Source organism: Gymnodraco acuticeps, unplaced genomic scaffold (assembly GCF_902827175.1).
Source record: "Gymnodraco acuticeps unplaced genomic scaffold, fGymAcu1.1, whole genome shotgun sequence".
In the NCBI taxonomy this organism is placed as follows: Eukaryota; Metazoa; Chordata; class Actinopteri; order Perciformes; family Bathydraconidae; genus Gymnodraco; species Gymnodraco acuticeps.
In genome coordinates, this window is record NW_022991706.1 from 850 (window position 1) to 28,309 (window position 27,460).

General features: G+C 39.6%; 4 protein-coding genes across 4 annotated transcripts; 3 read left to right on the forward strand and 1 right to left on the reverse strand.

Annotated features, from left to right (window-relative positions):
- Positions 1-720: 720 nt before the first annotated feature.
- psmb12 (proteasome 20S subunit beta 12) lies at positions 721-3,419 on the reverse strand. Its single transcript, XM_034198906.1, has 4 exons — positions 3,370-3,419; positions 1,613-1,742; positions 1,359-1,503; positions 721-848 (listed from the first exon to the last, which is right to left on the reverse strand). The coding sequence occupies exons 1-4, from the start codon at positions 3,417-3,419 to the stop codon at positions 721-723; spliced, it is 453 nt and encodes a 150-aa protein (XP_034054797.1).
- Positions 3,420-3,519: 100 nt separating this feature from the next.
- psmb13a (proteasome 20S subunit beta 13a) lies at positions 3,520-7,070 on the forward strand. Its single transcript, XM_034198907.1, is given in 13 exon segments — positions 3,520-3,537; positions 3,539-3,581; positions 3,818-3,868; positions 3,871-3,905; positions 4,124-4,221; positions 4,641-4,692; positions 4,694-4,754; positions 4,757-4,781; positions 4,885-5,000; positions 5,933-5,991; positions 6,261-6,412; positions 6,677-6,698; positions 6,700-7,070. Coding segments are annotated over 13 exon segments (873 nt in total). The 3' UTR covers positions 6,841-7,070.
- A 438-nt stretch (positions 7,071-7,508) lies between these two features.
- psmb8a (proteasome 20S subunit beta 8A) lies at positions 7,509-11,806 on the forward strand. Its single transcript, XM_034198912.1, is given in 9 exon segments — positions 7,509-7,928; positions 8,225-8,375; positions 9,000-9,092; positions 9,095-9,110; positions 9,591-9,720; positions 10,225-10,305; positions 10,307-10,348; positions 10,350-10,434; positions 11,312-11,806. Coding segments are annotated over 9 exon segments (837 nt in total). The 5' UTR covers positions 7,509-7,778; the 3' UTR covers positions 11,401-11,806.
- Positions 11,807-14,908: 3,102 nt separating this feature from the next.
- Positions 14,909-21,947, forward strand: LOC117534665 (tapasin-like). The gene is made up of 8 exons (XM_034198894.1): positions 14,909-15,130; positions 15,887-16,081; positions 17,410-17,658; positions 17,849-18,208; positions 18,443-18,766; positions 20,813-20,914; positions 21,028-21,056; positions 21,200-21,947. The coding sequence occupies exons 1-8, from the start codon at positions 15,070-15,072 to the stop codon at positions 21,209-21,211; spliced, it is 1,332 nt and encodes a 443-aa protein (XP_034054785.1). The 5' UTR covers positions 14,909-15,069; the 3' UTR covers positions 21,212-21,947.
- Positions 21,948-27,460: the final 5,513 nt, after the last annotated feature.

Genomic DNA, 27,460 nt, shown 5'->3' on the forward strand with positions numbered 1-27,460 from the left:
CAACAATCACTCATCAGACCGACTCCATGTTTCCCTGAATTAAATCGAAATTGAAAGTTAAATTGTCCTTCCTCTGCAGCGAACTGTAAACCCGTGTTTCAAACAGCTGCGCTTCACTGAAATGTGAAGGACAGTGTTATCTTAAAGTAGGCTATGCATTAGACTTTATGGCTACAAATACAAGAACAACGATTGTTTACCTAAGTCAAGTGCAGTATTAAAATGAGTGATTACAAAGGACCTGACAACTGAAGGAGTTTTCAGGTTTACATACAATTTAGTTTTTAGATGGAAAGATGTAACATGCAGTTGAATTACGACTACTTTTAGTTTACACTATAACATTTGAAGCACACAACTCAAAGACAGAGAGATGAAGAACAATGCAATTTGTAAGATGTGTTATTTATTTATTCTCATTTCACATATTTCTTCAAGTAGGCTACAACCACTCTACACAAAACATTTGGTTTCAACACAGAGAAGACATGTATAACCTTATTTATAATTAAGATGTCTATAATGGAATTCATATTTTTAGAGTTAAGTGGAATTGTGTAGCTTTGTATACATTTTGTATAAACAAGTCATACACCGACGCACTGTCTAAATCCCAGTCCTATATCAGTTAGGCTACTAATGAAATTATGGATTTCAAATAATTACTCCATTAAGCTACAAACAAACAAAATGTAATTTCAATTGGTTGTTCAGAGGCCGTCACTCATCATGGAACTTGGGAAGCTTGTTTCCAGGAACAACCACATGCTCCACCCCAGTTTCAGTGACCACCACCAGGTGAGCCACGCCTCCGCTGACGTTGTCTCTGCCCATGGCCAGAGCAAGAGCTGTGTGCACAGGGAGAGAGGGAGGAAGAAAGGGCGGGAAGAGAAGGAAAAAGGACAGGAACAAAAAGTGGGTGAAATAAAGGTCATGTTTAAGTACCAACATATTCAGTTTGTAACATTTGTACACCAACTCACAACTACAAACACATTTTAATTGAACTTACACATAGATTTCATTTAACTCCTTTCCTCAAGTGCAAACATAAGCCTTGTTCTCATAAAGGGCAGTATTATGGAACACTGCATAGTCTTGAATATTTAACATACATTTCCTCTAAACTGAACTCTGGAATATTTCCAGTGAATAAAGGTTGCTTCAGTTTAAATATACATGCTAAGGTAATTAGACAACTGAGCAATCTCTGTGCAATGTGTCGTACTTTTTAAACCTCAATTAAAGCAAACATAAATGTTAATGAACTCACAACACTATTTCCCTGTTAAACATTTCTAATCCTGATATAACCTCCTGACCTACTTTTATAAACGTATTTAGAAGTGAAACAGTACCATTAGTGGCAAACTGTAGGCATTCCTCTCTGCTCATGTTGGGTTTGTATTTAGCGTCAACGTAGCCGTAGATGTAAGTGCTGCCGGAGCCACCGATGGTAACCAGCTGAGGGACTAACATCCCGCCTAGAGACACGACGTACACCTGGAGAAGGAAGGAGAATATCAGTAATGTTGCTATATGCTGCAAGGTGGAGCTCCTGTGTACCCCCCACCATCACTGATGTTTGACTGTCTTCACAACCACCCCCCACCTGTGGTCCTTTCTTCTTATCCCAGCCTGCTGTGATGAAGCCGGCCTGCAGCTCGTCTTTGTTGTGGTAACACAGTTCTTTCAGCACAGATGCTGCTGCTATTACCAGAGGAGGGTTCTCCATCTGGACACTGTGGATAAGGGGGGGGGTCAACAAAGATTAGGGTTGGCCAAATGTTAAACTATGTGCTGTTTAAAGTTTAAAACACTTTGAATATTGAATGTTATTTCTTGGATTATGGAGTTATTGTTAAGTGAGTTAAGTGTGTTTATTGTATGTGTGTAGGTGTGTTGTTATAGGATTGGGGTTTTGTGTGCACACATCTTGGTATGATTGCTTTCTCCCAAAATATCCTGTGGTATCAATAATATATTTTTCAATGCAATGTAGAAATGTGATGATGAGCATGTTTTCTGATGTGTGCCCATGTTTTGGATTTGGTGTGTGTGTGTGTGGCACGCACCTGTGGAAATGACAAGTTATACTTAGCAGCCTTGATGACGGCCTGAGCGTCTGCCAGTGAGCCAGCCATGCAGCAGAAGATCCGGTCATGAACCTGAATCCACCTTGTTGATGGTCTTAGAGGAAACATATTCTCTAAAGGAGAGACAAATAAAATGTAATGAAGTAAAGAAAAGGACAATAATTCCACTCTGAGTTGAGGAGGAGAAGGTTTAAAGTAGCACAGGCAAGAACATGTACGATAACAATGTTTAAGAAGCTTTGAAGATCAAATTAATGTCGTTTATTTCTGGGAAGGTGTAACATGCAGGTCTTGAGAAGTTGTCATAATATTTAAACACATTTTAATCTGCAAATGAAGCCATTGACTTGAAAAATACCGAAGATTGGGTTGATTTCGAAATTTGAAAACACTGCGCGTTGTTTTGAAACTGGTATGAAAAACTTGGCCTTTTGTACTTACAAAATGAAACACATTGTAACTTTATTCTGCATTAATGGATCTGTACAACACATATTTAAAGATGTGTGTACCACACACGATCCTACTTGTGTGCACAGCTTGGCTTTGTGTATCCACTGTGTATCTTTATCATACATGGTATTAAGCTGTCCTCCTTTCATTCTGTATGAATGTGTTTTAAAGTAAATGCAACTTTCAGGGTATTTTATGGTCACAACATCCTCACCCTCCAATGGAAGCCCTGGAATCTGAGCAAATCACAACCCCTCCATTAAAGGTGGCAGCCAGGATGGTGGTCTGAGGGGACAGGTAGATAATTTGTCATTATTCAACATTGAAGAAGTTTATATTAAGCCAAATATGTCACACTCACACACTCTCTCTCTCTCTCTCACACACACACACACACACACACACACACACACACACACACACACCACACACACACACACAAATACTGAGTTATACAGCATCACACACTTCCTTATTCTCGTGGTTTCTTTGTCCTATCAGCCCACTGCACAAGGCTATGAACTCTGGATTTGGAGTTCTGGCGAATGAATTATTTTCGGGATATATAAAGTAAACGTGAAACCCAACTTGTTGATTTAGCAGGAATGTAGAAGAATAAACACGTTTAAAGATGACAAGTATTCAATAGACTGATAATAAAACTCATGAAGTGTCCACTCGATTTCACTTAACATCGTGTTACTATTCAAGGTTTAGCATCACCTTTTTATTCGTGAAAACAATAACGATCATTTTACGCACGAATAGGCTTTGGTATTCTTATATAGAAAAAAGATACGAGTGGTCCAGATTTACTCACCCCTGTGCTGACTCCTTTGACTTGAGATTCGTGCAGTGTTTCTTCTCCATTTTCACTCCAAAATCGAAAGAGAAGAGGAGAGGTGACGCTCAGAACAGCGACCTCAGGCGAGCTGAGACGCGCAGAGAAGCCGCAGTCCCAGTATCCAGTATGGCGCTATCAAATGTTCCTCGAAACCCCTTTACCTGGGTTTAATTTCGACACGCAGCAAGGTATGAGTCTCTTATTTATATATTTTGAGCTGCTGACTGTATCTTTACAGAAAGTAACACATTAAACTGTCGGTTACGCCGAGCACCGGGATCAAAAGTGAAAGTAACTTTTTCCTCTTGTTTATCAGTTTAGTTCATAAAGCAGTGTAGTGATTATTTTTCACGGTGATTATAATTATAACGTATATTCATCAGTTGATCCCCTCCATAACACTCTCATCCCTCCATCTCACTAGGAATGGCTGCCTTAGAGGGTCTTTATGATGGTGGACAAACACCTAAACCTATGAAACAGGCACCACCATAGCAGGAGTGGTGTTCAAGGTGACTATAACAATATGTGTAAAAATGCAATTTACTGAATATTAATGCACCAAGACATTTACTTTAGTACAGTTGCAATACATATAACTATTAACATTGTTATTCATTCCCCCAAAACCAAACATGTAGAAAAAGTTTAATTGCATGAGACAACTGCATTATTTTGTTTAAATATAGTTTGAATAATAAACGTTGTATCCCCATTTGTGTTGGTGCAGGATGGCGTAGTGCTGGGAGCAGACACCAGGGCTACATCCGGTGAAGTGGTTGGCCGACAGATGTGTTCAAAGATCCATTACATTGCTCCTAACATATAGTAAGGCTCTGTTTTGCAGAAAAAGGTTACTCTTGTTTGGTGTGTTGCACATTTGACCATTAACTCCCTTCTTTACTCCCTATATATCCCAGAATGCCCTACACAGTGATCTTGTAATAAGTATTACGTTTTGCCACGTACAAATCAGTTATGGCTAGAAAGTACACAGTCCAATGGTGAAAAATGCAAAAGAGAGCTTAACACTCTATCCATGACAGATTGCTCAAGCTGCAAGATGTGTTGCATTGCATTGTGGTCTATTGAGGCTACTGCGGAATGTTTTTGTATGGTGGATTCTATGAACCTTTAGGCAAAATAGGGGCTTGAGAAATAATCCTTTACTCTACTGTTCCCTTTTTTTCTTGTATCTATTCTTTCCCTCTCAATCTTCTCAATGCTAATTATTCTTCTCTCCATAGTTGTTGCGGAGCAGGTACAGCCGCAGATACAGAGAAGACCACAGAGCTTCTCCTCCTCCAACCTTACCATCTTCTCTCAGACCAGCGGGAGGAACCCTCGTCTCGTCATGGCGGTCACATACTACAGGATATGTTGTACAGGTTGGTGTTCCACACACACACACATATACTGGTATTTAGAGATGTGTGAATGACACGTGGTGGTTCATCAGTCCTTGTATGTTTCCATCTCTGTGCTCCTAAGGTACCATGGCCAAATCGGTGCCAGTCTGATACTGGGAGGAGTAGATTGCACTGGGAACCATCTATACACAGTGGGGCCATATGGGAGTGTTAATAAGGTGCCTTACCTTGCAATGGGTAAGTGACATAACTCTATTCAACAAGTTTTGGCAGCATTATCACTGTTACCTTTTCTTAGGATTTCTTGCCGGTGGAGATTTTTTGATGCTCTTCTTAGGTTGCTAATGTGTAGTTTGATGTATGAAATTGTTATTAAATCAACAAGACAAAAGGGGAAAATGACAAATACAATAGTTTGTATAGATTTATTAACCTACAACACCTGTTCCGTGCCTCTATGCGCTAGCCGGCATCTCCCTCCCCCGCACATCAGACGACTAGGGTATCGCTCAGAGATGACGGAGAACACAGGAGACAGACATCAGACACCCCTTGCATGGCCACGTAGCACCCCCACGCAGGCTCCAATCCAGAACCCAGTTTTGTGCAGACAGTCCTGCCCCTCCAGACAACCAAACAAGCAGCAAGGACCAACATCTGGAAGATGAATGGCAAAGACACACGAGCTCTTGAATGGCTGGACAGAGAATCACAGCACCAACGGAAAGCCTCGTTAGTGGCCACGACCTTGGCTGGACAACCTGGAAGTCACTTAATAGACTGCGTGTGGAACAGGGGATGATGAAAGTGTGGAACTACACCACAGAAGACACGTGCAGCTGTGGATCAGTGCAGACAATGTCCCACCTACTGGAATGTGCCGATGCCCCCCGGTGCAGTCCAGAAGACCTGGCAGAACCTACCCCATCAGCTGTGGCCTGTGCCCGATACTGGCAGAACGACATCTGAGATTGCTACGGACTCGAAGAAGAAGAGACTATCAAATCTGGATCAAAAAGTGCTTTATTTCATACAAAAGTGTTGGAGATTATGATAATTTGATTCTATAACTTACTTTTCTATACTACATTATATATTTGAAAGTTCTTCAGTTATTTGTTACTTTTTCATCTAATCTGTTTATCTGATTTCACTTGGTTTCCACGCAGGATCTGGTGATTTGGCTGCTCTTGGTATTCTAGAGGACAGGTACCAACAGGACATGGAGGTAAACCACATATTACATATTGTGACGATTATTAGTCGGGATCGTTTAAATATAATCACAAAACAATCTTAAAGGGGATCTTAGTGATTGAGTATCTGCAGTGATGTAGGCCAAATCAGCCTCTATTATATGCAAACGGTTGAGAAAATGTAAGAAAAATAAATGAATTCTCCTCACTGTTGAAATGTCTCTGAAGGCCCGTGTCTTCTCCTTCGTGTTCTAACGTGTCTGGTTGTCTAATTTCCCCATCATTTTCTCTAAACTCTCAGCTGGATACGGCGAAGGAGCTGGTGCGTGTTGCCATCCATGCGGGCATCATGAATGACCTCGCCTCAGGAAACAACATCGACATCTGTGTCATCACCAGAGAAGGAGTGGACCACATCCGACCCTACCAGGAGTCAGAGTACAAAGACAGCAGGTAGGCCAGTACGACTTTAAAGAAGATTTTAGGTTTACCCATGTCAAATCAGATTTCCTTCTCGGACAGTAACAAAATATGTTGAGTCTGTTCCTGGCAGTGTGATTTTTCATTATCTATTGTGTGTGTTTTTGCTTGCGACTCACATGTAATGTTCAGTTTTTAAATTATTTAACAACTTACTACTCTACTACAAGCAAAACAATAGTTTGGAATGTGATGATTAAAGCTTCAACCATATATCTCTCTCCTTCTCTCTCCTAGGAAAATGAAATACAGATATCGTCCCAGGCACCACTTCCGTTCTGACGGAGAAAGTAGTCCCCTTAAAGCTGGAGGTGGTACAGGAGAGCGTGCAGCATGATGGAAACAGTCTGAGCCCTCACAGCGCTATCACAACATTTAGTAGTAAAATTAAAAGGCTTTAATTTCATGTCATTGTTATTCACTACATGGTTAAATAAAAGAATAAAACATCTCAGATCATTGATTTACATTGTCATCATATATTCTTTACTCTGTTGCTATGATTCACTGTGATATGGAATCGTTCAGTATACTGCAGGGCTTAATTAAAAGAGTCTACCAAAGCCATATTGAGGAAGACTGAGACATTGTATTAGAGTGTAGGATTAAAATAAAAACATCTTAAATTAAATTCTTTGTGACCTGTGTTTGCTTCATTTCTTGTCATGTTTTGTAATTATTTGCTGATTTATATTTGAAGCTCTTAACAAGCAGCCACCAGAAGAGGATTAGGGCTTTAACTCACAGAATTCTGATTTTAATCTCATTTTGGTCAGATCTCAAAAAAGTTAATAATGACCCTAATCCTCTCCATACACTTATGATAACATACCCAGTAAAAAGTTTATAGGCTAATGCACAATTTGTTAAATACATGTCAAACTGTGCATTAACCTGGTTTAGATTGTGTATTTTTTATAAAATAATGCAAACACAAGTCGAAATATATCTCTGCTGGGCTTTCCTACACCTGAGGCTGCTTTTCCGGTAGCAACTGATGAGAAACACATATAATGCTCTCGGATTGGTTTATACGTTTTTTGAGACACATTTTGTTATTTTAAAATAAATATTTCGGAGTTTGGGGTTTATTTTGATCAATTAACTTTGTGTTGCTAAAACAACCTTTATATAGATATGTATTATTACTATCAGTATTAATTGAGGAATTCTGCATGGTCTTTTCAGAGGAAAAATAAGTCTTAAAACCCTTTCACTTTCGAATTCTTTGTCACGCACAGAACGAGGAAATGATCATTGACGCTTTGCCAGTCGCATTTGTCATTTTGAAAACTACAGAAACCAAAAAACAGAATTAGTTTATCATCTTTAATACATAATGGCTCTTTTCCAAGTATCTGGTTTTAAGCATTATGCTGAACTTCGTGCACAGATTCTTCCATCTGGACAAACGCATCTCGTAGACCGAACCAACCACTACAATTTCGGGACCAAAACTCAGGAATTCGCTGTACCTGTGGGTGTAGACGTAAGTAAAGTTTCACTTAGTTGTAGAAAAGCTCTAATATACTGAATCTTACGGGTAAATCTTCCCCAAGCATGACGCGTCAGACGCCCTGTGGATCAAGTTATTTTACGCGTCTGTGGTTTTCAGTATCTGCGTTTTGTGAAATGTAATATCATGCATTTACTTAACTATTTCGAGGTATTGTCAAATTATATTTAGTTCTGGTAGATAATTGACTAATATTATCTTACAGACGCAGATACAGTGCCATTACACATGAGGCGTCCCACTGACACCTTTCTTTTGGTTTACTTCAGCCATCAGGTTTTCTCAAGTCCTGCGACCGTGAAGGGGGTGTGTGTATAGACCTGAACCACGGTACGACCACCCTGGCCTTCAAGTTCAAACATGGAGTCATCGTGGCTGTGGACTCCAGAGCCTCTGCTGGGCCGCTACTTAGGTACATACGCATGTCTGAACCTGGAGAATGTTGAAAACAAAATGAAACTGCACAAAAAACTGGAATGTGGAAAGTGGATTATAAAACTGTCATTCCTCACAGTCTGACAATCTATCAGCTCCTGTGTTTCAATTAAATCAAGGTGACATGATCCATCAGTCACAATCCAATAATAGTCATCACTCTCAGTTTTTTAGGAATTGCCTCAAGACCCCACCCTGTTTCCACACCACATTTTACTGACTGTCCTTTACTTTATTTATTTATTTTTAAACCTTTTATGCTCTTAACCTTTTATTTCTATTTTTTTATATTGCCATATTTTTATCCAATATGCTCCTTTAGATATATTTTCACTTTTTTTCTTATAGCTTTGTGAAGCACCTTGAGATTACGTTGTCTTTAAAGTGTGCTATATAAATCAAATGAATTATTGTTATTAATAAATAACATATCAAAGAGATTGTCATCAACTCAAAATCCCGAGGGGTTTAATAAGGTGAGGGACTTTGAATATAAAATATATGGACCATTAGGTCACAAAATGTAGATGAAGACAACAGGGTAACCAAAACTGCTGCGTTCACTGGGCTACGTCGGTTCTGTAAATGTCTCCTTTCCTTTCTCTGCAGCATCCAATGATGTCAACAAGGTGATAGAGATCAACCCGTACCTGCTGGGCACCATGTCGGGCAGCGCTGCAGACTGCCAGTACTGGGAGAGACTCCTGCCAAAGAATGCAGGTCCGTCATGCAGAGTTTTGAATATTTGTACCATGGTTTCTCAGTCCCTTTTTCCATGTAATGTTCTAGTTCTGTATATGCTTGTATTCTAGGTGTCACAAAGTTTTGTTCATAGTTAAGTAATATCTGATGAATCACGAAGAAATATACAGGGGTAATCTCTCAGATTTAGTTTGTCTTTTTTCAGTCACAAAAAGAAAGGCAGTTGTTACGAACTCAACCTCAAAGCAATAGAGTCCTTGACTTGAGGTCCTTGTAAATACATGCGTGTTATAAGTAATTGTCATTTTATTACAAATACAATTATAACAAAAACATTCATAGAACACTTCTACCTAAATAAAATAAAGGTGTCTCAAGTTCATTTCTTGAAAGCCACAAATTCAGTCCAATCTGACCCACAGGTGTGACTGATTACTGTAATTTGTGAATTGATTTTCTTGGTAATTGATTGGTACCTTGTTTTCTTTCTTCTTCCAGGCTGTACAGGCTGAGGAACAACCACAGGATCTCAGTGGCTGCTGCCTCCAAGCTGCTGTCTAACATGATGGTGGGTTACAGAGGCATGGGCCTCTCTATGGGAAGCATGATCTGCGGATGGGACAAAGAGGTTAGCAGTGTGTGTGTGTGTGTGTGTGTGTGTGTGTGTGTGTGTGTGTGTGTGTGTGTGTGTGTCACAACCAGCAATGCAACCATTATAATCTGTATAATCAGTAAAAGCAAGGAGATTGTAGAGACAGGATGCTCTTTGGATGTTTCCTGTTTCTTTTTAGATGCCTGTCATATGAAAGCATCATCATTTGTTGTATTGACTTATAATGATACTAAACTGTTTTAAGTCGAATGTTTGTATGCATGCAGAAATCACAACATATCACATGGGGATCCAACACATAAAAGGACAAAATATTCAAATGTTTATTACACTTCAATATGACGCATACAAGGAACCATATGGACAGAAACCATCAACTGGCCCTGCAGCTCAAACCTCTTAAATTAAACTGTAATGTCTTATTTTTATTATTTGTATATCACTAATGGTGAAGCTCAATAATTGACCTGTATATGAAGTGAACCTTCCCACAGACCATGTGATGACTGTACTCTGCAGGGTCCTGGGCTGTACTATGTGGACGATAACGCGACCCAGTCTGTCCCGGCCGTATGTTCTCTACCGGCCTGTGGCAGCAGTTTTCGCCTATGGTGTGGTGGACAGCGGTTACCGCGAGGACATGTACGGTGGAGGAGGCATATGAACTGGGCCGCCGGGGCATCGCTCACGCTACGCACAGGGACGCCTACTCTGGAGGGTTTGTCAACAGTGAGTATATTATATTTAACTTAAAGTATATCTTGTACCTCTGTCAATTTGTTCTGTTTTGCCACACTATGGTTGTAAGTAAAGTGGGTCGATTTTTTACTCCAGTCAGAAATCTTAACAACTATTGAATGGAATGTTCATACGCATTTGCTTGATCCCTAGACTTTCCCTCTAGCATCACCATGAGGTTGACATTTTGTGTTTGAGTTCAATATTCCAACATTTCTTGGAGGGATTACCATGAAATTCAGTACATGCATTCACGCCCCCCTCAGGATGATTTTAAACAATTTTGTGATCCTCTGACTTTTCATCATCCCAAATATTCAAAGAATATGACATAATCCTCAACCATTGTTTTGTGGTAATAATTTCATTATTCATTTAAGGATGTGAGAGTTTCATAATTTAGTTTTCAAGCGGATCCAGGGACACAAAAACATGAAAGACAGAAACAAATTAAATCCAAGCAACACAAAGCAATCAATACAATAAAATAAACAAGAACAGACATTTGAACGCTCTCACACAACCCTGAACCACATCCGTACACTCTTGTTAAAAGTGTTAATTTGCACAAACGAACGAGAAATCAAATTAATGAACACTGCCAACAAGAATGATGTGTCAAATAACAGTGTATACCTATAACTAATGTTGTTCCCTATCTCTCTTTCTCCCCATAATTCCTGTTTTGTCTCTACTGATACCTATCACAATAAAGCACATCATGCACAGAAGAATTATGATTGAGAAAAGACGTGCATATTGCATAGTCCTTAAATGTTTCGTATAAAGCTGTGAGAACTTGATTAGGGTAAACTGGTGGCACCATGTATATGCGAGGCTCATCTGCGTTTTGTGTGTGTTTTTCTAGTGTACCACATGCGGGAGGATGGCTGGATAAAGGTGTGTAAGGAGGATGTATCCGAGCTGATCCACCGCTACAGGAAGGGGATGTTCTGAGTTTGACCCAAATCAACCTATTTTGTCAATATTTCAATATCTTTTTTTCAAAAGTATCTTCGAATAGTTGACATCTGATTTTGGAAATGAATGACCCAACTTTGTCTCCAAGAGTGTGTGTTGCATTCTTGATCCGGGATCAATAAATGTAGTGTATGTATGAAAATGCTGCGTAGAACCATTTATTTAGCTACATAAGAAGCTGAACTTTGCAAGAGCATGTTGTCATCCTGTTTTGTTTGTTTTTTGTTCTTTATGGTGTGTAACGGAGGTATTTTGTATGTTAATACGTATAAGGTTATGTAATGCATTTTGCAGTTTATTCTAACCATGCAACCTATCTAAAAATAATTGTACTAATACTTTACAACACTCAGATCCAAATAAAGACTGTTGGTCAACTCAGTCATGTTGTGCATTGATTCCCTTTATCTGATATATTGCTTTCTGATGAATTTCATGTGGACGATTCCTGAAAAATAATACAGAATGTTACGTATTGAAATGCTTTTGTAAATACAAGCAAGACATTTTCAGCTTTCAGCGGAAACAGGTTGACATGTGGGTAATATCCTCTTTAAGTTTCAACCACATACTTCTTCAATGTTAGGTAAGTCTTTTTTGTAGTTTTAAAAAATAGATTCTCTTGCTATATTAAACTGTGGAAGAAAAAATGTAAACCCATCACATACTCACAACAGAATTTGTTTGTTCTTTTGCTCGTCATCAAGTGAGCACAAACACGCAGAGTGTGCCAAACCTCTTCTCATGATACTTGCAAATAAACCTGTGGTGAGATTTCTGCTATGGTGTTTTACAATATATCCTCCTGGGACCCGAGGAAAAAAAGCGTCTTCCAATTTCCTTTTTTTTGTGATTTCCTACCTATTTAGGGTTAAAAAAACATCTTGCAATTTAGACTTTTTTTATTTTATTTTATTTTAAAATGTTACAGTATGTCCACTGTAGAGGACGTCGGGACCATTTTAGTTTGAAAAGACAGCCAAAATTAACAGACTATGTAACGTATTATGGTTATAGAGTGATATTAATACAATAATACATTCACCTTTATTTAAAACATGAATAAGTAATTGATCTGAACATTGCTGTTTATTTGGTCAATACAAAACTAGTTTGGTTTTTGGTGAATCTTTCCAGATCTTCAAAGACTTTGTAGTCAATGTAGTGGGAAAGTACCTCATTGACTCCAGTCAGCACGGGCTGTAGGGTCATCTTGACTAGTTTTATGGATGTGGTCTCCATTTGACCATGCTCATAGAAACAAAGCTTGCATTCCTGAGGCAATTCTCATTTTCCATGGCTCCACTTAAAATAAAAACAACAATAAGACATGCGTGCTACTCTTGGCCCACAGGGGGCCATGTCTTTCCAGCTCGTCCCTATCTGTCTCTATGTATCTATCTGTGCGCTCATGGAGCATCCTGCATCTTTCCCCCCCTTCTTCTTGACCCTCTTCTATCCCAGGTGTGAAAGCCTCATCTCTCTCATCATCTGAGAGCTCAACATGTTAATCTCCCTGAACTATCTGGTACAGAAAATGTCTGCTTCAGTTCCGTCTCCTGCAACAATATTGAGTCATAAAGTCCATGAAGACGGTCCTGACGTCCACTAGAATGGACATTTATAAAAGGGCTGTTATTTGAAAACTTGAATTATTTAATTGCTTTCAGAACTAATTATATAGTTCCTCACATGTTAATAAACAAGAACATATATGAGTATCGTGGTACAAATGACAATTATTCAACAATATTTGACTTCTCCTCCTGCTTCTATAAAATGTTGTTTTTGGTATGCCAGCCATTTTGGATGAAAAGAAAGAGGAACTTCCCAGCATTCAATTTTAACCAATGACATATCACTGGAAAGACCAGGATGTTCTCTGTGCAGTACATCAGGGATTGATTGAGTACCTCAAAAGAGTAAAAGGAGATGCATGTTAACAAAATGTCCACTACAGTGGACATTTTCAATGGGCTGGGTCCCAGGAGGTATAAGTTATAATACTTTAAAAACGAGATAATATCACTTATTGTTGATAGTGCTTTTGTATTTTGTAGTATTTTCAATTATCTTTAACATGAAGCTCACAGGAGACTGGCAAATACATTTCTCAGATTAATTGTTTTAATTGAAAACCAACGGCACATGTTCTTAATTACACAACATATTGTCAAAGCTATAGTACCATAACACCTAAATAATATAATGTGTGAGTTCATCTGGTTGGGGTATGTTATACTGTATAGGTACTTACAGCACACACTACAGTACATCTAGTTAGACAAACGCTGTTGATTTAGAGAAGCCACAGTTGTTATGTCATCAGTTGCCAGGCAGATTTTGATGCAACAGGTTTCTTTACAGGAAACAAAGCACCAGATTGAGCTTGGATATGTGCAGTAAGAACAAGAGCTTAGTGGCTGTCAAGTCATACACATTGAGAACAAAACATTCACACAAACTCATAAAATGTAAAATAGAATGTAATAAATCAGTATTCTTTTTAACATTTCCTCTTGCTTAGTGTGTCTCCTATGAGAAACAAATAACACTTACAAGTTGTCAAGACCTAACTTATAAAAAAGCACCAAACTATGAGAAAAAGAGGAAGGCAGAAAAGTTTCATAAAACATCGTCGAGAGAGCAGGCCATGGTTGTTATCTACTTTTTACCTGCCAGGACATCAATGCTTCTTGTCCTCCTCGATTTTCCCCATCTTCTGGTGTTAAATAAAAAGGGTTCTGCATTAATATAACCATCAGATGAACAGAAGTAACAGGCCCATCTTAGACTGACATTTCATAAACAAAGTGTGAACAATTGGCTTTAAATCTATAAGACAAATACACCAATCAAACCATAGTGAATGTATTTATTTATTTATCATAAAACTAAATTAGCTTTTTCAAAGGACATGCTGGACCAAAATTGCCCTCTTGATATGAGAGTCTTGACCTCCGCGTGTTGGATTAAATTAATTAAATGCTCATAATCTTGCTGAAAAATGTATAAAAACAAAGGCTATTTGTGAGAACCCTGGTCCATTCATGACTGTTTATCTCTCGTGTCCTTATCTGACCTCTGTTCTGAGACTGGATTCCTTTCCTTTACATTTGCAGCCTTACTGTGCTTCTTCTCGATTTCTCCCACTCTCTGGATTAAACGAGTTAAGATTGACACACATCAGTTCTGCACATAGAACGTAGTTATGCTCAAAATTGACATGTTTTTGCAGATAAATAGAGCATAAAAGTGGAGGAAAAGATTCAGACGTCATAGTAGATTATGGTGTAGCGCCATCTACCTGTAGAGATGGAGAACTTCGTCTTTGTTGGCTATCATATTTCCGACAGTGTTTGCCTCCAATGTCTGGAAAGGGCTTGTCTTTAAGTTTCAAGTCATTTTATTTTCAGATGTAACTTGTGTAGCTCGCTAAACCTTGATAAATACTGCTTTATTTTGAAAAGATCGCCGGGATATGTCTGTTTTTCCCCCGCTAGCTTCTGGCTTCAGGGAACGGTGCACGTCAAAGTGAAACCAAAATGAACCCGGAGTTGAGGGGGAAAACCCACATTATACACTATTTTTTCTTAGTGCGATAGCAGCAAAGAGGACCTGACAGAACCTAAAAGACTTACAATCATGACTGAGTTGTCTACAATCTACAAACTGTCCCTGGTGACTTTTATCTGCTTCATAAAAGGTAAGGTTACTGTGTCCGTCGATATTTACTAATAGTACTAGTCGATATTGTTGCTCTGTTTTTGGCCAATACACCAAAAAGAATTGTTTATGAATATGCAGTATATCTATCTGTGGCCCTGATGTGTGTTTACCTGTGTAAATAAAGTAACCCTAACTCAGTGAAACAGTTGGGCACACTAATGTGCATTGCTAACTGTAAAATGTCCTATTTGTCCTTAATTGTTTTACTTTAACATAATATTATGTTAAATACGGCTATATTTCTAAAGGGAGTTTGGTGTGCATGGCCGAAACTGTTACACAAAGTGGTTTTAGAGCAACAATGTATAGAAAAGAATAACAATACACAGATAATTGTTGTTTAAAGTTCAAACATTGACATGCAAAGCAAGACAAAAGGATGAATATGAAAGTAAGACACACCAGTCGACCAACAGGAAGAGGAAGAGGAAAGTCCAACTTTTACTTTTATTTGGTCTGTTAGGGTTTGATTCGTATTATCCCTCAATGCTTGACATAATATTTTAAATTAATATAACTACTACTACTACAATATACATTTTTGAGTAAAATAATAAAAAGTATCTCAAGAAAACACAATTATTAAATTGTTAAAATTAGGGGAATGTTGCACTGTAGCCAATGAAAAGTACAAACAGCTTGGGTTTACAATTGAGAAAACAGTGCTATTATTCTCCTATGTTACACTGTTTTAGAAAATATATATGTTGTTAATTCCTTCCTAAATCTAAAGCCTGCAGCAGCAGCAGCTGTCCAGTGTTGGAGTGCTGGTTTGTTCAGGAGAAAACTGGTCGAGGAGGAGGTTTAACTGGAGCTACAAGCCAGGAAAAGTCCCTGCTTCACATCAGGACAGACGCACACAGCCACACAACCAAGTCCCAACAGGCTCCATCTGACATCAACCCCGACAGAGTCTACTCTATCACCGGTTAGTTCAAAATGACTAACGGCCTATACCGTTTTCTGTAAGTCAGCAGTCTTAGTTTAAGGTCCATTATAATTGTAGAGGAAACTTCTGTGTAGCAATGCATGGGAGTCACCGACTCAGGAAGGAGACAAGGTAGAGCAGGAGCTTTGATGTCAAAACACTGATGATTTATTGGAGTTTCGGCCGGAGCATTCACATCACAATTCACAGCAGTCACTGTGAGACTGCACGGGTGGGTTGCCACGTCAATTATAGAGCGCCTCTCTCTTGTTAGCCCATTTAACCGGTTTCACAGAGAGTAATCAACATATTTTGATAAGATAGCTTTAGACAGTTGGGCACACTGAGTTACCTGCTTCTGCCACTTATGGCCTCGAATATGTCATACCCTGGAGTCCACAAACAACAAAGAAGGAAGTGTCCCAGTGCACCCACAACAAAGACCATCTGTGACCTAGTGTTGACCGGTCACAGAATGGGAACAATAACATTATGGCTGAAGCAGCCTATGTCCTTAAAGGAGATAAACAGACGTCAGGGTTGGTCCTGTACGTCATATCTAGGAGTCTAGGACAATTATTTCCCTAACAATAATAATAATAATAATAATAACTTGAATTTATATAGCGCCTTTCATAACCTCAAGGTCACTTTACAAAGAAACATACAAGGACAAGACATAAAAAACATAAACATAAAACAGGGGGCAGAAATGGAAGTGTAACTGGGGGGGGGGAGTGAGTTATTGTTGGAAGGCGATGTTGAACAGATGAGTTTTAAGGGTTGATTTGAGAATGTTATAAGCCTCCAGCGACATATAAGAGCTATTGGTCCATATCATTATTATTATACATCATTGCACTTTTTCAGATGCAGTGAATCAGATCTCAGGATCCAGACTATCCATTTAGTTTCTTTTACAGTTTCAGTACTTATATACTTTCTCTTTAAAGTTGCTTTGTTTCATAATAGAGTATACACTGTAGATATGAGTTCAGTCAGTGTTGCTTAATTTATTGTATTTTTGTTCTAGTCTTTAACTCAAGTTTTTCTGATAGCGACTGCATAATTATTTATATGATATATTTATTAAAATATTTTAATATTAATTTCTCAAAATCCTTTAAACAGACCTGAAATGTTTCTCAATCATCATCTTCTCTCGGATTAATTAATAATTTTTAGATTTTGTTCATGTCCCTTTTTAGATCAAGCTACCATTCTTTTGTCAAATTCCATTTATTTTACAAATAAGCAGAGTGAGCATCTCTGATTTAGATGTACAATGACAAAACATACACGTTTCCCTCAAAAATATCATTCCTCAGACCCAGCAGCCACGCTCTGCCACCACTCTCTGAACCCTCCCAGAGGCTCGGTGGAGAAGCCCCAGTGTGAGATCAACCCCTTCTCACCGCAGCCCTCCGACCTCAAATGGGTTGCTCCACTCACAGACTCCGGCTTAAGCCCCATATACCTGGAAGCTGATTGGTTTTCAACTTCCCTGCAGGGCCTCAACAAACAGGTGGCCATTTCCACGATCATGCGCGCTCCAACAGCAACTAAAGAGCACAATGGTAATGATTTATGACACAAAAAATTGTTACCCGTGGCAATATGTCTGTTTCAATTAGAGATACACTCAAATATATAATTATTCGATATATATACACAATTAATTAAATATATAATTAAGTTGGTCAGTAATTGAATCGTATGTCATATGTGTTAGTTTGACTCTCTCTTCCTCACTGTCTGTTTGCTCAGTGATCCTCAGTGTGACCAGCAACACGGTGTCAGTGCAGTCCAGGCTCGGGGAACCAGTGCTGCTGGATTGCGGATTCTGGGTCGACTCTTCCTCGCCTCTATCCGGGTCAGGTTTTGCCGTGGAGTGGCGCTACCAGTTCAGAGGCGACGGACGATTGGTTCTGGCCTACGACGGGAAAACAGACCGCTTGGCTGATGCAAAAGAGAAAGGGGCCACACTGGACTTTGAGGGACTGCACGAGAAAGGAAATGCGTCTCTGATACTTCAGGAAGCTGAAGTGCGTCACTCCGGGATGTATATCTGTTCGGTGTATCTACCACACATTGTGGCTCAGGTGACGTTGGAGCTTGAAGTTGTAGGTAAGGGGAAATGTATCTGCTTTATGTTGTGTGTTTGGAGACACACCTGCATGCCTCTGCTCTATGAATAAGTTATATCTCTAACTATTAGTCATTGTTGACAGTCACATAAAGCCTGTAATTGTATATTGTCTGATGGCAAACAACATTGGGAAAAAAAAAGGATTATGATTCACCTCTCTTAATGGCTTTCCTCTTATTTTTGCTCCTCCATTTGTTCCTCCTTCTACCCAGAACCTCCCTCTGTGTCCATCTACCCGTCCCCTCTCCCCCTCGCTGTTCAAGGCCAGACTTTGACTGCTCAGTGTGAGGCGTCCGGCTTTGCCCCCCTTTCCCTGGAACTGAGCTGGGAATTTCAAGGCATCGATGGGAAGTCCAGGCCTCTGGGATCAGGCAGCGTTACGGGCCACAGGCAGGCCTGGGATGGAACCTACAGCCAGAGCAGCCGGCTGGAGCTTGACACGACTAAACTAGACCTGGGCCGAGGAGGGGAGGTCATCTGTGTCGCTGTCCATCTTGGAGGCAAAAGACAGGCCAGCGTGACCCTCAATATCATCGGTAATGTTAAAAAAAGTTGTTGTTTCCGATAGTTATCAAGCTCTTTTGGCAACAAGGGGTTCAAACTTTTACACCATAACAAGATGGAGGCCGGTTAGTGATTTTTCTGAACATTGCCAAAGTTATAATGTGTCAATTAGCATACGCAGATATATTAATATAAAAATGATAGCGTTATATGAGACCATCTTTTGGGATTATGGTTATTATGATAAATCATAGCCTACATCAGTGACCACCAACTGGCGGGCCACATCCGGCCCGCCAGACAATCTCATCCGGCCCGCACGACGGGGGTGACTGCGGCGTGGTTACTGCATTCGCAGTCACCACTGTGTGCAGTTCCGGAGTCCAACAGAGAGGCAGCAGCTGCGGGACAGAGATTGCGTACTGCAAAACCTTCCCTGCCTTGAAGAAGAAGTGATCCTTCGTTGTGAAGAGTCTGGTTTGTGCGCTCCGCACCACAGCAGTAGCCCTGCTGCGACAGAGTCCAACAGAGAGGCAGGAGCTGCGGGACAGTAGCCTAGAAGCAGGGTTGGGTTGTAACGGAATACATGTAACGGCGTTACGTAATCAGAATACAAAAATCAAGTAGGCTAACTGTATTCAGCTGGCGTTACATTTGAAAAACGAGTAATCTGATTACAGTTACTTTCGTAAACCTGAAGTGAATACATTTTGGAATACTTATTGGAATTATTGGTGGAAAAATTTCCTCAAAATGTAATATTCATTACCGGCAGAGCTGTGTGCACATTGCACGGCGCTGCAGCGTGTCTGTGAGCGAGAGAGATGCAGCGTGTCTGTGAGGCCCCGCCCCCGCACGCAGATGAGAGAGAGATCTCTTTTAAAATATATTGAAAGTTAGAAACGGAGATGGTTAGATAAAATGTGCAAGATAACGTTTATGTAGCATTTCTTTATTGTCGAAATGATGACATTTCATAACGGGATCAAATCAAAGTGAATGGCCTGCTGCTGCTGAATGCCTGGGGCAAGTGACTGGAAAAAGTTTTAAAAGTTATAACATCGTTTCAGATAATAAATAATAATGATAATTCATTCTATTTAGGGGCGCCTTTCAAAGCACCCAAGGACACCTTACAATTCATAACATATTCTAAGGAAAGGTTTTAAGACAGTACAAAGAATGCAGTCCGGGTGATGTTTTTTATGTGTGGTGCAGATGAGAGGGAGCTGTCCAGAATGACACCAAGATGTTGTGTTTGAGTTAAAGCCATTAAAACAGTAAAATACATGTCTCCTGTTCACCAAAACATACCCATCTGTTATGGAAAAAGAAAGTATTCCAAAAGTATTCTAAAAGTAATCTGAATACGTTAAAGTAGACCCGATTCCAACGTTTAAGACACGTAACTGTATTCTGATTACTTTCAGAGCCATGTATTCAGTATTTAGTAACTGATTACAGAACAAGAACACTCAATACCCCCCCCCCCCTCGGTCTACAACTTCAAAATTCTGGACTATATAAAAATCGCTGGCCCGCGATAGTGTCTATTGGATACATTTTGGCCCTTGGACAAATGTAGTTGGTGATCCCGGGCCTACATGTTGTATTTTCTGCTTTTAAAGACAGCGTTAGAGATAGGTGATACCATTTTTAAATGTATTTAACTGTTCTAATAAGTTTAATGAGCCGTCAATGTCTTTACCTGCATTGATATCCAATTAAGTAAACTTGTATTCATTTATATCACACAACCCTTAAATCACACCGTGAATATCTTAATTTGATGTAAATATTTATGGTTCTGACTTAAGCTGTAAAGAGACTGGTGCTCATTATGCTAGGTTATGGTCATTTCCCGCTGTGGGCCATTAAAACAAAACATAGACAATATAAAATATGGACGTAATCTTGTAACACACCTAATATACTGTATATGATGGCTCTGTTGGAATATATAATTTTTAAAGTATTAATGTTATAGGTTGAATTAATTATTCGAATCAAGCTTGATAACAAAGATACAAATCATATAAACTGGAATCAATTATGACTTTGTTATTTTGTCTTTAAAGGTTTCAGTACTCCCTCCATCGAGGACTCCATGGGAATGGTCGGTGTAGCGGTAGTCCTCTACGGTCTTATCAAGTTTGTCTCTTGGACCTTCACCAGCTCAGGTAACAAATAATTCATTCAAAAGTCCATGTGTATTTACAATAATAATAAATATTACCGCTTTTTTTTTTTTTTTACTTCTGTTTATAACTTTTTCTCTTTTCACTTTACACAGGCTCAGATGTGGCTGGCCAACAAGAGAAGGTATTGTTATTTTTCAAAACAAAAGTTCATAATTCACAATGTGTTGTCATTAGTGTAACACTTGTCAACCTCTTTTTTCTTTATCGCTCAAAGTTGATTTGCATGTCTGCCTCAATAACACGTTTCAATTTCTTCCTTGATAGAAGGACAAGTAAAGAAGAGTGAAGTCCACTGCTGTGAAATTGTGATACTGATCCAGGTTTGGATGGAGTTTAGCAGGAAATATCCCCCATATCATTGTGTTTTCACTGATCCAGAGGGAAGCTTGCTTGCTTTCAATATTTTGCTTTTAAGACAATAATTCTTAGGGATTGAAATTCTGTTCTGCAAGATTTTTTCAAAAATGGCTTCTGCTCAGTCTAAATGTGTTAGTTGGTGTTAGCTTTATGCCATGTAGCTGGTAAAGGACCAGAAACTGAGAGGATTTAAAATGGTAATGTTTTGAAATATCAGCTACAATTTGGGGGTGTAAACCCTTCCATATGATGCAACCCTTTGTTAGAAAAAAGAACTTAGAAAACTTAGAAACTTCAACTTTGGGTAATAATAAAGAGGGAGCATAAAAATAAATAAATAAAACTTATTTTAAAAATGACCCAGGAGTAAAAAAAAAAATATATATATATATTAGACCTATGTCAAAACCACAAACTGAATCCTGTTTTTGTAAATTTGGTGTGTGTATTGTGAAAAAAGAATTTATGTGTGTTTGTGTGTCACGCTATTACTTTTGCAACCTGGTAGAAATGACGCTTTTACAGCCCAGGTTAAGTTACAATTGTAGGTAATAGTACAAACAAAGCATGTGTTTACTGAAGGGAACATTCAAGATGTGTTTAATTATCTTAATTTAAGTGTGAATTTGAAAATAAATAAAAGTTTTTTAAAAAACAACATTGGATTCCTTTATTCCTGTTTATAAAATGTCACATTATTTGAAAAATAACCTGATCATTCTCAAGTGTCCATATATCATTGGTTAAAAGGAGTCTTCCTAGAATAATGTGTATGGAAGTATTTTAACAGTGTGGCTAAAGCGTTCTTTTTCTTGCTAACAATTCAGCAGGGATGATATGTTTCCAAATTAAAATAAAATCCTATTGAACATTCTGCAAAGATTCAGATGGTTAGAATGCAAAGTGATAATAAAGTGAGTATAAACAGTATCTATCAAGCATTGATGTGACTTCCGGGGGAAATATGTTTTGCTTTGGAAAGGTGTTCATCCTTGACTGAAAATATGTAAGGATCTGAAATAACAGTTGTATTTGTATAATAGGCAATGGAATAATACGTAAATCATAACTGTTTAATTCACGCCACACAACATGGCCTACCCCACTGGTTAAACTCTGTCTTGAAAAATGTGTGTATTCATTACACTGGTAAGGATTGGCCTACGTTTTTGCATCTTGTGTTGCAGCTAGATAGTATTCTTGTGGTTTTATCGTTTAAATGCACACCGGATAGCAAGAAAGTAAAAGAATGCTCAATTTGTTTTTGACTTTCTTTTATATTGTCTTTAGTATCCGAAAGTGCCATCTTAATGTTGTTGTATTAGGGATGTAATGGGGTCCCCCTGGCCTTGCAATCCTGCATTTCAAACTTCTCTAGGATTTTGCCTACATATTTATTTTGAGACATTTTAACTTCACCTTCTGTTTGGTGAAAATCAATTCCCAGGAAATGTTTCAACTTTCCCAGGTCCTTCAGAAAGCATAATCTTTACACCTTCCAGTACATTTGTGTTGCTTGCTGCTATGATCAGATCGTCAACCCATACAATCATGATGACCTTTTCACCATGTTTCTCTCTACACAATGATCAGCTGGATTCGTATGAAACCGTTCTCGCAGACATGTGTGTAACATAGCATTCCAGTTTCTACCTGATTGCTTAAGGCCATAGAGAGACTTTTGCAACTTACAAACTAGGTTTTCCCCGGTTACTGACTTTTCTTCATAGCCTTCTGGTTGCTCCATATAGATTTCACAATCAATGGGTGCATGCAAATAGGCTGTCTTAACGTCCATCTGGTGTAAAATGAGTCCCTCTTGTGCTGCTTTCTGCATGAGTACTCTTACACTTGTCATATCAGCTGTGGGAGAAAATGTCTCTTTGTAGTCTGTTCATAGTTTTTGACTAGCCTTTTGCTACAAATCTTTCCTTGTATTTATCTGTTCCATCAATGTCACTTTTGAGTGCATAGACCCATCTTCCCCCCACTGCCTTTTTACCTGGTGGCAACTGGGTGAGGTGGAAGGTCTCGTTCTCCTCCAGAGATCGTATCTCCTCGACGTCCATGGCATTCTTCCACTGCCTTGACTTTGCTGACACTATGGCATCATTGTAGGTTTGAGGGATATCACAGACTGCTCTGTAGCAAAAGTCCATGCAAAAGTCCATTGTGCTTTGTCCTCTGCATCCTCAGTCTCAAAATCCCGTAGATGAGTTGGTCTCCTTTTGTTCCTCTGTGGATACCTTTTGGTTACAGTCTCTGTGGCTTCACTCGGCTGTGTACATTCAGTCTCTTCAAGTAAAGTCTCAGGCACACAAATCTGAATACCATGACTTGATACATTTTCTACATTTATATCATTGCCTACGGCCCTGGAGTGTGCATCCTCATGACGACATTCTATCTGTGACTCAGATGTTCATGTTTGTGTTTCCTTTTCTTTTGCGCTTTTGATTGTGAATTTCACCCACCTGTGCTTTTGCACCCTCTCTGTTTCTGGGTAATACACCAGATAAGCTGGGCTGTTTTTATCATAGCCAATGAAAACCCCTTGCTCACATCTAGAGTCTAGCTTCCCTTTTTCTTGTTTGTAAGCAAAACATGTTAGTAGTTATACACATGCCCTTTCAATCACATTAGTATGCAAGAAAAGTGACAGGTGGTGTGACAGGTCACACCTCTCCCTACTTATGTTAATGAGCTAAGTCCCGCCTCCCTTTGTTCGCGGTGGATGTCCCACCTAGGTGTGAATTCACACGTAGGTGTGAGATCCTTTGATGTGAGGGGTGAGGTATCATCACACGTAGGTGTGAAATGCCCCCCTGTGTAGTGCCTTTGTTAGAGATCCTTTTGAAGTGTATCATGTGAAAACCCCCGGGGCTAGCGCCTTTGTTGTCTAATTCTTTGATGTGTTGGTTAAGTCTATTGATGCTGTCTGGCCCCTTGTCCCCTCAGAGTTGTATAATCTAATTATGAAGTCTAGTCCTTTGACGGGAGGTGTTATAACAGACCGGTGTGACTTCACACTGGTGTGTTATAAGCCTCTGATGTTAATTTAGGTGTTGATTAAGTCTCTTTATGCTGTCTGGCCCCTATCCCCTCAGAGTTGTATAATCTAGTTATGAAGTCTAATCTATGAGGTGCTATAAGCCTCTGATGTTAATTTAGGTGTCTCTTGAAGTTAGGTGAGACTGTCTACCAGCCCCCTCCTAGCCTCTCCCCCCTTCCGGGCTATGACGCAGGCAGATAGTGGGGGGTGGAATTAGAAATATGCGCAAACTAATTAAAAAGACAGCAATTCCATTTACCCACCTTTTCAAAAAAAGAAAAATGGCCAAGAGACGCCTCGAATGGGGGTTAATCAGTCAGCTTACCGCATCCGTCCGGAGCGTCAGTCAAACGAATGCATCAGCAGCAATGCGGGGGTCTGTGCACAAACTTATCTCGCGCCCTCTTTTGGTCATGCGCGTTCATGTGTGTTGGAGGAGCGGCTCTGTGAGGAAGTGACAGACTTTCCCCGGTTTGACTGCAAAATACTTTTTACAGAGGGCTCCGCCTTCCCTTAACATAACAAGCCCCGCCTTTTCCTCGCCAGATCATTTAAAAATGAGAACACCTCAAGGACATTTTGTGAGCAGCAACCATGGATCTGGAAGAAAACAACTCTCTCACCGCGAGCTGCAGCCTGGAGCAAACGCCTGTAGGACCTCCATTATCTCCAACAATCTGGACACCAGATCTCGACAGCTATATGGCTGATATTGATATCACGGGGTGGCTGGATATGCATCAACCTCCATCCGAGTCTCCAGGGGAATCAACAGTAGTAGGCGTTGATGTGCCATGCTATACTTGTGTTCCAGAGGTTCATGCTACAGAATGTGAAAGGACAGCTTCGTTCCTGAATACGGTAAAAGCTGTTGTAGCTCATCTGCTGGATAGGGTCATGCAACTGTACAGAGAGGAAACATGTAACGGATGTCGAATCGCTCACCCCAGTCAGAGGCAGCACGAGTGTTTGTTTCCGATCCAAGATTACTTTCTGGATATAAATTATGACGATGTGATAAAGAGACTGTGGACCGTTCGTTTCATTCCAGCCATTCGGGACGCTTTACACCAGAGCCAGCTTCATGTGTCGGAGAGGAGAGTCTTTGGAGCTACCGAGGCGATTCTGCACAATCTCAGAAACACCAGACTCTTTGAGGCTAAAATGAAGAAGATTTTCGACCAGCTGGTAGATAACGACGAGACCCGTCTGAAGACTATAAGAGCAGCTTGGGTCTTTTGGCAGCAATAGGAAAAACAAATTTGATACTTTTTCGTTAAAGTATGTTTTATATTTTACTTCTTTTAACATGTTTTTTATACATGTGTGACATATCAATAAAATGCTTTGTAAGAAAAACTGTTGTACTCATTACCTCATCGGGCTGTAACAGGGAACATGTCTGAGAAACGTGTCATGCAAAGGCTGTATTACACTCCTTCTAATCCAGGGAGTTTAGGAGGTGTGGATAAACTCCATAGAGCTGTACAGAATGAAATGGGTAAACAAGTAAATGTAGAGAAAGTCAGAGAATATTTATCTGAGCAGGATGCATATACTTTACATAAGCCGGCTCGGGTGCATTTTGTAAGAAACAGAGTTTTCGTACTCAGGCCGCTGCAGCAATTTCAAGCAGATCTCTGCGATATGCAGTCGCTGTCCGAATATAATGATGGTTTTAATTATTTGTTAACAGTCGTAGATGTATTTTCGAAAAAAGCCTATGCTCAGGCATTAAAGAAGAAGACGGGTATTGAGGTTGCCCAAGCCTTTGATACAATTTTAACACACAGTGAGATTCCTAAAAAGATACAAACAGACGCGGGGAAAGAATTCTTTAACAAAGTTTTTCAAAACTTAATGAAGAAACGAGGTATACAACATTATGCAACCGCCAGTGATATGAAGGCATGTGTGATAGAGAGATTTAATCGTACGCTGAAAACTAAAATGTGGAGGTATTTTACAGCTAAAAACACTCATAGATATATAGACGTCTTACCTGAACTACTTGAAAGTTACAATAATAGTTATCACCGAAGTATTAAAATGACGCCACTGCAGGTAACCAAGGAGAATGCGGCTCAAGTGTTTCGGAATCTATATAACCCCTCCAGCCTTCGTAAAAAAGCTGCTGTCAAAATGAACTTTAAGGAGGGGGAGCTTGTAAGGATATCCAAATTGAGAGGAGTATTCGATAAAAAATATGAGCAGAGTTATACGGACGAATTATTTACGGTGTCTGAAGGCTTACCTCGACAGCCACCTGTTTACAAACTCAAAGATTATGATGGAGAAGAGATCAAGGGGACTTTTTATGCGAAAGAGTTACAAAAAGTACAGATATCCAAGGACAAGGCTTTTCAAGTCGAGAAAATTCTAAAAAGGCGGGTGGTGAGGGGGAAAAAACAAATGTTTGTATCTTGGCATAATTGGCCAGAAAAATTCAACAGCTGGGTTGATGCAGGCGAAATCCAAGATGTATAAAAGCAAACAGAATCGCCGCTCAGTCCTTCATTACAGCCATGGAGATAAATGAAGGGTTCTACATTACGCTGCCGTCCAATGCCAGCCTTGATGTATTTCAAAACAATACAAGCTCTAGTTATCAGGTGAACCTAGCACAACCTTTACACTTGGATGGTTCGTGGCAGGTCGCCCTGACAGAAATATCATACCCACACACCTGGTATAACTTACCTACGGAAGCAGCCTTTTTTGAGTGGATAAAGAAAACAAAACTCCCCGACATAGCCCCGACTAGCAAGTTAAGGCTTCATATGTTTAGAGCTAGTTACTATAGTAGCATAACTCAGCTCATGGAGGAACTTGAGTCCTGCTTCAAAAAAATTGACTCTGATGACACTTTGTACTATAGTCCAATTCACAGGAAAATTGAATTTCTAGGAGGGGCCCAATATCGTTTCCGCTTTCCAAAAACCGTTGCTTATATGCTTGGAATACAACCAGACCAGTGGCTCAAATTTGATGATAAATCAGCAGTCTATCCAGCGGATATAAATGCTGGCTCAACACACCTATCTATACTGCTATAGTAATGTGGTCAGTCACCAGCGGGTAGGTGACGCTTTTGCTCCTCTCTTGAGAACTATAGA

Excerpts from the sequence above, each read along its gene's own strand:
- LOC117534665 (XM_034198894.1), top strand. The coding sequence starts at position 15,070 with ATGACTGAGTTGTCTACAATCTACAAACTGTCCCTGGTGACTTTTATC. Across the intron at positions 18,209-18,442 it reads GTTGGAGCTTGAAGTTGTAG|AACCTCCCTCTGTGTCCATC; the intron begins GTAAGGGGAAAT and ends CCTTCTACCCAG. Across the intron at positions 18,767-20,812 it reads CGTGACCCTCAATATCATCG|GTTTCAGTACTCCCTCCATC; the intron begins GTAATGTTAAAA and ends TTGTCTTTAAAG.
- psmb12 (XM_034198906.1), bottom strand. The coding sequence starts at position 3,419 with ATGGAGAAGAAACACTGCACGAATCTCAAGTCAAAGGAGTCAGCACAG. Across the intron at positions 1,743-3,369 it reads TCAAAGGAGTCAGCACAGGG|TGTCCAGATGGAGAACCCTC; the intron begins GTGAGTAAATCT and ends CCTTATCCACAG. Across the intron at positions 849-1,358 it reads CCTACAGTTTGCCACTAATG|CTCTTGCTCTGGCCATGGGC; the intron begins GTACTGTTTCAC and ends CTGTGCACACAG.